The following is a 9,365-nucleotide window of genomic DNA, read 5'->3' as shown; positions in this document are numbered from 1 at the left end:
GCTGAGATGACACAACCAAGCCAATGGGGAATCTTTATCCCACCAGAGGTGGGCTTCTGGTTCCGGCAGCTGCAGCCTCACAGTCTGTGGGGCTCAGGGCTGGGCCCCTCACCGCTCAATCAGAGATGTGCTCCTTTGTATCCACCCCGAACAAGTGTTTTGTACTCACGTATGTTGTTCTGGGCCAGATAGTAGCCCATCTGTCTAATTTATTTCTTATATACAAGGAGAAGAGGAAGACCAAACAAGCAGCAGAAAAGCAGAGCAGAAGTCCATTTGTTTCCACGTCATCAGAAGATCTTGACAATGACAAAGTATACCCTGTATGGGCCTCTATGGCCTCTATGATATGTGTTTGGTAAAGAGTATGGACGCATCTGGTGTTGAAGCTCTCACCACTTTTTACTCCAGGCCACCTTCCTGTCTCCCATAAAATCTCCGTTTTGGAGGTAGAAATAGGGATTCTGGAAGGCACGTGCTGAAGTATTATGGAGCACGCCACCCCCAACCCCTTCCTGCCCCAGACAGAGGAGTGGACATTTCAGGCCAGGTAATAAGTTAGATGTGGCTTCAGTGCTTACCATATTGCCTCAACTTTGAACCACCAAGGCAGTAGCACTTAAGGTAATTGGGGCCACACAAATTAGAATGCTTTTAACAGAAACACCATGTTGACATGGAAGGGATTGAAACATACTCTTGTGTTAATAAGAGAGAGATGGATTAAAGCAGAAACAACTCATTCATCTTCGTCAGCGGTCATAAAATTGTCCAAACAGTTTATTATTTGATTTATTGTGTCCGCCATGTTTTAAAGATCCTTTGTGGCTCTTCATAAAGAACAGGCCAAAATCAAATTAAAATGAAGGGTACGTTCCACTTACCCTGAAAGCTGTTTTGCAGCTGTGCGGAGGTACAGATTAACAGGAGTGGGAACTAAACGTGTTTANGAATCGGGTTTGTCTTTCCTGTTCTGTATTCAGGGGAGTGCAGCAGTGGACTCTGTGACGAAGCCTCGTGCATCAATGGTGGCACCTGTGCAGCAGTCAAAGCCGACTCCTACATTTGCCTTTGTCCCCTTGGCTTTAAAGGTCGACACTGTGAAGACGGTGAGAAAGAAGCAAGTTGACTGCACTTTGCACTGTTTAATTCATGTCGATGTAATTTTTTGTCAGTGTGCTCGTAGCAAAGTCCCACAAATGTTTATGAGGTTAAAATTTATACATTGTTGAGAGACATGGGAGAATCTTTTTTTTTTTTTTTAAATCAAATCAGAGTTTCTTTGAGTGTCAGAGTATCAAACCAACCAAAGTTATGTTCATTTTAAGATGCCTCTGGGCCAGGCTTTGGTGGGCTCCTTTTGGCCCTCAAATAACTTTGAAAAGCCTATGTGTGTCTGGTCTGTACCGGACTGGATTCACAGCATTTGCAGCTCATGCCCCTTAGAATATCTGATAAAGTTCAGAGAAAATGGTGAGAAGATATACGCAGAATCATTAACAATGGGATGATACAAAAGTAATCTGGCTTCTTTTTCTTCATACTGTTCTGGTGAATTATTCCACCCTCTCAATACTATACGTGTCTCAATACATGTCTATACCAACATGGGTATACATGTGCATATGCAAACACACATAGAATAAGGGGAAATTTTCAAGATTTAAAATATTTTGGCAAACCATACAGAGTTGGACTTTTTTTTTTTTTTTTTTTTTGAGACACAGAGAGAGAGTGTGTGTGAGTGTGGGATGAGCAGAGGGAGAGGGAGAGAGAATCCCAAGCAGGCTCCATGCCTGGCGCTGAGCCTGATGCGGGGCTCGATCTCACCACAGTGAGATCATGACCTAAGCCGAAATCAAGAGTCAGACGCTTAACCAATGAGCCACCCAGGTGCCCTGGGCTGAACATGTTTTAACTTTTCTACCATTGATTCAAATTTGTACCTAAGACACCATCCCGGGGGGGATTTTTTTTTTTTTTTTAGCACTGTATAATCCCAAATCTCATTATCACCTAGAGGAGGGCTTTGAGTTCTTGGTAGCCAAAGCTGCCACAGATCATCTCATATTTTGCAGCCTAACATAATAAAGGTTGATCCTTGCTCACATCACACATCACTGTAGGTCAGTGAGGGGTTTGGGGTGGGGGGAGCCTCTGTGCCTTTGCGGTAATTTAGGGACACAGGCCCCTGCCTTCTAGTGGCTCTGTCAGGCCCTTAGAATCCTTCCCTGCTTCCTGCATCCAGCTAGCAGGTGAGGGACGAGAGAGCGCATGCAAGATGGTAGGAAGTTTTAGGGGTCAGACCCGGAGCGCCAGAATTCAGTTACACTACCCAGTTGCTAACTCAGGGCAGCTGGGAAATGCAGTTGAACTCTGTACCCAGGGGGAAGAGAACATGGCTAGTTCTGCCACGGAGGGAGTTCTAACAACACGCTCCTTTCTTCAGCTTTCACCCTGACCATCCCTCAGTTCAGAGAGTCCCTGAGATCCTATGCTGCAACGCCCTGGCCTCTGGAGCCCCAGCATTACCTTTCCTTCATGGAGTTTGAGATCACATTTCGGCCAGACTCTGGTGATGGTGTCCTCCTCTACAGCTATGACACAGGCAGCAAAGACTTTTTGTCCATCAACATGGCAGGGGGCCACGTGGAGTTCCGCTTTGACTGTGGCTCTGGAACTGGTGTTCTCAGGTAAGGGCTGAGACCTTTAGGGGGCCCCTTCCCCCCAAAAAACCAAACAGCAGTCACTTTGGAAAAAGATGACTTTGTCCTAATAGCTTGCACTGTTCCTGTCCTCCCTCCATGGTTCTCTTTTCTGAAATGAGTCCTGCTATGACCTACTTCCTCGTGGATCATTCTTTCCTACTGGCAAGTTTTCCTTTTCTCAAATAACTACCCAGCAAGTAGCGATTCTCTGCTTCAACCCATGGCAGATGGGCTGCCTTCATTGCACAAGGCCATCATGAAAAACTTGATGAATTATAATTAATCCACCCATGCTCCGAGCGTCATTTTGTGGGCACTCCGCAAATAGAGGATGACTAGGAGGGAAGGATTAACAGAAGTTGAATGGGCAGAAATGTCCTGGGTGACCTCACTTTAGATTTTTACTGTCCCCCTGCACTGTTTCTTTGATGGTGACGAGATGTCTAGCACATCGCTTACCATTCTCCATATAAAGAGTCCAACAGTGAATCTGCAAATCACAGAGACTCATCCCTGACCGATAGGCTCAAGAAGGCTGTGCGATGAGTGGTTTCAAGAGCATGGCAGCGAACAGGTGTTTCTGAAGTACTTGCTGGTAACTGCAGAAGTGGCCCTGGGTTGTCAAACCTTTCCTCCTGTTACCTAGCTTGTACTATTCGTTTACTTAGCAGATCAATTGTTCCCGTACAGTGTGTGTCTATTTTTACGATACCCTCAGAGCCCGACGATGGTGGGTGCAGATGTTTTCTTACTTGTTTATGTCTCCCTCTTCCTACTGTATTCCTTCCATGGTAGTTTTTACCCTCAAGCCAGAGGCCTGCTCATCGAATGCAGACATTCTCCTTGTTCCTGTGTTTGGTGAATTCTCTTTTGAAACTCACTACGATGTTTCTTTCAATGGTGCTCTACAGCAGCAAGTCCGAAGGTGGTTGTTGTTTTAAAGAAAATTGCAGGCTGCATTCAATCATAATTTATACTGCTAGACTGTCATTTTTAGGAAGACTGTGGGAGAGAGGTTACAGCCATACATCGCCTTTAACTGCTGATCATTTGTCATGGCCGAAGGGAAAAGCTTGCTGCATTAGGTCTCAACAACTCTTAAAAAGGACAGTTCATTTTTGTCCTATGGCTGAATTCCTGCACGTCAGCGATACCTCCCATCTTGGGCCATGGACAAACATTTTTGTGCCTCTGGTTATGCAAAAACATCCTACATCTCAAGACAACTTTGGTGGGTGTTTAATTGATTCAATTTACATATGATTATGCAAAACAGTCTAAGCAATTCACATAGAACTATTTGTCAAGTGGAGAAGGGAAGACACCTTGAATATCACCTTGTACTTTCAAGTGGCTTCCTCCCAGATAAGGAACGACCAGAAAGAGTGAGGGGGAGGGTCGGGGATCATCAGCCCTCCTCTTGGACAGTTCACCCCCCACAGCCCCCTCCATGGTGGCAGCTCCAGCTCTGGGGTCACAGACACATAGGACCTTAGTGTCCAGCATTTCTCTCTTTCATCATTCTGTGCCTATTTTAGACAAGAGGTGTTATTAATTTTTTTTAAAATGTAAGATATTGTTTCCTTGCCTGTCAGAAAAGTGCCTGGAAAAAGAATTCAGAGTATCAGGTGTAACGAAAAGGAGGCAAGTGTTCAGAGTGTCCAAGAGACAGACCACCCCTGTCCTATCCCCCCTCCAGGGTAACCTGACAACAGTGATTACTGTTGGCGGTTCAGGTGCCCTGTCGCAAGATGTTTATTCTGAAAACCATTTCTAAGACTTCCTGCTTGATTAAGAAAATTCAGTAAAAGCTCGAACCGCAGGAAGTTGTGGAATTGGCCAAATCATTTTAACTTTAGGAAAAGGATAAGGTGGTCAAATGCATTATGAACCTGATTCAAAAATCGAGGCAATTGAAATGAGCTTGTGACGGCTGTGATCGATATCACTGTGCTGAGGAAGGCAAGGTATTGACAGGGAATGACCTCTGCAGGAGAAGAACACGACTAAGGCGCTGTTACTTATTATGGAGATGGGGCTGCTTAAAGAGTGCCTCTGGTTTCTTTATTGCATATTGATTTAGCCAAGGTGATTAAATTCTAATTGCTAAGGACAAATCACAAAAGCATTTGCCAGAGCAAAAAATCAAGTGAGGGGGTGGAGACCTTTCAATAATTGTGCCCATTGGTATTCCTGACAGTTTTCTAACGATGATCCCGGACCAAAAAATAATTGGGAGGTTCAGTGCAGGCCAGGAACTAGACATCGTTAGAAATACAAATGCAATAATTATACTCTTCTTGCATACCTCACTATCCAAAGTAATGTGCAAAATTCTTACCGAAATCATTTAAACTTCAAGCACTTTCATGTTGAATTAATTGAATTTTTACTTTTAATCCTTTTCACAATATCAGACAACATGGGCTCTTCCCTACCCACCCCCCTCCGCCAGCATTTTATTATGAGAAATTTTAAGCATGTAGAGAAGTTGAAAGAATTATACAGCTAACATCTTTATACCTCCTACCTGTCATCAGTAATTAATATTTTGCTGCATTGGCTTTATCACATGGCTAACTATCCTTATATCCATCCATCCTAATTTTTATGCATTTCAAAGGATGCTGTAGCCATCAGTACACCAACGAACCTGTGTTTTACACTACAGTCTAGGTAATCTTCTCTTCTTCAAAGCTTATGTGCAACTGTGATCACATTTCACCCTCCTGTCACCTCTCCTCCAGAACACCAAGGCTCATCTTACCTACATTTCAAGCTTGTTGTAAGGAATAAAATAAAATGATAATTGCTATGCTCCTACCATAAAGGGGTCCAATAAGCAGACCTGGCGCCACTGTGTTTACTAAGCAGGAATGATTGTTTTCTTGTGATGGAATGAATGAGGTAGCTAAGGTTGGCATCAGGACAGCTGGACGAACATTATCCATAACGCCACTGATGCTCACCCACACTCAGCTTCCTTCCTTCAACAGGAGTGAAGACCCCCTTACCCTGGGCCACTGGCATGAGCTGCATGTATCTCGCACAGCAAAGAATGGTATCTTACAAGTGGATAAGCAGAAGGTGGTGGAGGCAATGGCAGAGGTAAGATGGACACGTGTCAGTGTGACCTGTTGTCTTCCTGTTCTGGAGGGAAAAGCAGCAGTGGAAGGGTTAAGTGCACGGACTCCAGGGCCAGATTGCCTGGCTTACAACCCAAGCTCCCCACTGGGCAAGTTACTTCACCTCTCAATTCCTCAGCTGTGCGTGGGGTAATCATAGCAGCATCTCACAGGGCTGTTGCAAGGATTAAGTGAACTAATACAAGTACATCAGTTAAGAAATCACTTGCCACCCCCACCCCTACCACAAATCCCTGCCTTTGTTTGAGTCCGTGTATAATGTAGTAGGTCAGGACACATACTTGGAGGTCGGGCCAATGTTGTGGGGGCCACACATCTGACAAGGACACCGGCTCCTGGACTCCAGCTCCAGTTCCATTACTTATCAGTAGTGTGAATTCAGATGGGTCACTTGACCTCCATGTTGATGTTTTCTCATCTATGAAGTGGGGATAATGGCAAACCTAATAGTGCCTACTTCGTAGAGTTGTGCCAATTAGAATAACTCTGTATGTAAAACACCACAGTACCTGACATATACATAAGTAGCTTTACTCATTCCTATTTGTTAATAGAGTACTCTCATGACCTCAAGAGCACAGAATTTCGATTCAAGTTTATAACTTCCATCCATGATTTTATTTCCAAGGTCATGTCCAAAGAAAATAACATTATATTTTTTTTTAGTGTTCATTTATTTTTGAGAGAGACAGAGCACAAGTGCGAGAGGAGCAGAGAGGGAGACACAGAACTCGAAGCAGGCTCCAGGCTCTGAACTGTCAGCACAGAGCCCAATGTGGGGCTCAAACCCATGAACCACAAGATCATGACCTGAGCCAAAGTTGAATACTCAATCGACTGAGCCACCCAGGTGCCCCAAGAAAATAACATTTTTAAAAAAAGAAAAGAGAGATCTGTTTTAAATTATAACCTACTAGGATTCTTTACACACAAAAAACTTAGTCCCCTAAAACAGAAGGGACTTTAGGTTTTCCACTATTTTAATTCCCAACAGTCGTCGTTCTGTGCATCACCAGATTTAAAGAGAGTATTAATGAATGTGGGTATTCTGATAAGAAGGTGGATTGGTAGAAAAAAAAAAAAAAGAAATAAAAAGAGACTTTTGGTGAGGAAAGAGGTATCTGGCTGAAGAAGACAGTAGAAGGAAGAACACATATGTCCCAAGGCCAGTATCAGGGATGGTAGGTGGTGGGAGGTCAAAACCAAGGACCTCCTCGGGATAAGAAGAATCTCCAACGGGGTTCTGCTTTAATAGGTGAGCACCGTTCAAACCTAGAAAATGCTCTGTATGTATTTGTGGAAAGAAGGAAGGAAAGAGAGAGGGAAGGAAGGAAAATAGAAAGGCAGGAAGGCAGAAAGGAAGGAAGATGGATGAAGGGAAATGGATTTTAAAGGCAGAAAAGGAGTCACTTTTGGTATGATCCAGAAAATTCTAATGGCTGACTTTAGTCGAAGATAGAATTAATAGCTCACAACTATAGACTTGACTATATGTTGACTTAATATAAATTCAAAAAAGCATTGTATCTATGTAGGCCTTAGTTACAAACATTTGTAAAGCAGGAGCAAAAGTTTGGAATGGATGGGGTGCCTGAGTGGCTCAGTTGGTTAAGCGTCCGACTTCGGCTCAGGTCATGATCTCACAGTTTGTGCGTTTAAGCCCCATCGGGCTCTATGCTGACAGCTAGCTCAGAGCCTGGAGCCTGTTTCAGATTCTGTGTCTCCCTCTCTCTCTGACTCTCCCTTGCTCATGCTGTCTCTCTCAGAAATAAAAAAAACATGTAAAAAAAAATTTTTTTTTAAAGTTCGGAATGGAATATTTGTAGATGTTAGGGTGAAGGCCTTTGATTACAAATAAGAAACTCAAGACAACAGTATTTACTGTTGGGATCCTATAGTGAAGAGACAACACAAGGGTAAAAACCACACCTCAGAGTTTCCATTGCTACAATATCAGAGAACAAGAATTCAACCAATATCGTAGAACTGATGCCTCCCCATTGGCTTTCTGAATGAACCATTCCATTGAATGGGCTGGAATTCAATGTAAAAAAGCAATGTAAACAAAAGCAATGTAAAAAAATTCAATTACAAAAAGCAATGTAAACATGTGGGTACAGGTGTAGCCAATCTGTGCACATGTGAGGGTATTTTGTTTTGTTTTGGGTTTTTTTGAGGCAGCTCTGAGACAGGAGTGGGAAGGCCCCATGCTTGATCTCAGTGAGTTGAGCCTAATCACATCTACCCCCAGCAGGGGATTCTGCTTCCCACCCAGGCACGGGTGACCCTTTTGGCTAGAGAGCAATGGTATTACAAGTAGTGGTCTCAGAGCTTAGAGACAGGCGGGGTGAAAGAACACATCTGGGGACTAACCCGGGACCTAGGCCCCTCGGTGTCCACACGAAGGCCAAACCCTGAGTTGGTCAGCTGAGAAATACTAACAGCCAAGGGTTGAGGCTATGCCAGACTCAAAGATGGGATGTGCCTCTGAGGGTTCCAGAAAACCCCAACCAGCAGCTTTGCTCAGGTTTTCCAACCACTTCCAGCTAAACAGAAGTGGCAGATCTAGACAGAAGCCTCCTTTCGGTGGGGGTCTGTTTGCTTTTCTCCTGCGGTTCCCTGTGGGTGTGGCAGCTGCAGCCCTGCCTCTTGTCAACAGGAGCAGGGGAGGGGTGCAGGGGTGCGGGGGAGGGTTTGGTGAGCAATCAAAAGGAACCAGCTCTTGCCCCATGAGGCCAGGTCCTGTTCACTGGATACAACTGTAACTCAAAGGTTTTTCAAAACAGCCTGTTTGTCTGAAATCCCTCTGACCCTGAAACTTTCCTCCTTTCCACTTACTATCTTATTTTAACTCTTGGAGAAGAGCTAAGATAGTAATGGGGACTCTGGGGGCAGGGGTGTGGTGACAGCTCCCTCCAGGGTCAGCATTCCATCCAGCCACTAGAAATCCTAAAAGCCCTTCCGCTTCTTTAATGAACACTGCCTCCCCCCAACCCATGCCTAGTTAAATAAGAACACTGGAAGCTGCCCGAAGGTTACTGATGGAAGGCAATTCTGTCTATATTCCAATGAAGACCTCCGTGCTGTTACCTGATGGGACCTGGCCACTGTGAGCACTTCCTGAGATTCTGCACCTTCTTCTCTGTTCTCCCTGTCTCTCCTTCTATATTTTGACCTAACCCCAAGTCCATTCTCCTCCCTCTGGCTGGTGATCTGCCTAAATAACAGATATAACTTTTCTTTCTGCTTAAAACTCAATGCAGATTTCTATGCATGCAGTATCTGGCCCCTCCTTGTCTCTGTCCTTATACCTATAATGTTCCCCTCAAGCCCTGACTTTGGCCAATTTCTACAATTCTGACTCTTCCTTGGCCGTCTCCCCAACTTTCTGTGTCTAGAGTAGGATATGCCCCGCCCCCCGCTCAAGTGCATCCAGAGTCCCCTGAACAGCCCTTGCTGAGCTAATCCCACCTGCCCATTTACGTGTCTGGATTCCGCCTCTTGAAGGCAG

At 44.6% G+C, this 9,365-nt stretch overlaps 1 protein-coding gene across 3 annotated transcripts in view; it reads left to right on the top strand.

Annotated features, from left to right (window-relative positions):
* The window catches only part of EGFLAM (EGF like, fibronectin type III and laminin G domains), a 182,901-nt gene that overhangs the window by 143,490 nt on the left and 30,046 nt on the right, over positions 1-9,365 (top strand). For all 3 annotated transcript variants that reach the window (XM_077763471.1, XM_077763472.1, XM_077763470.1), the window contains 3 exons: positions 984-1,109; positions 2,450-2,693; positions 5,705-5,816. In XM_077763471.1, the coding sequence (XP_077619597.1) occupies positions 984-1,109; positions 2,450-2,693; positions 5,705-5,816 (482 nt within the window). The remainder of the gene's footprint in view (positions 1-983; positions 1,110-2,449; positions 2,694-5,704; positions 5,817-9,365) is intronic.

This window comes from Crocuta crocuta, unplaced genomic scaffold, assembly GCF_008692635.1.
Source record: "Crocuta crocuta isolate KB4526 unplaced genomic scaffold, BGI_CrCroc_1.0 scaffold4, whole genome shotgun sequence".
Lineage (NCBI taxonomy): Eukaryota > Metazoa > Chordata > Mammalia > Carnivora > Hyaenidae > Crocuta > Crocuta crocuta.
Note: the sequence above shows the minus strand (reverse complement) of the source record. Positions and strands in the feature narration are given on the sequence as shown.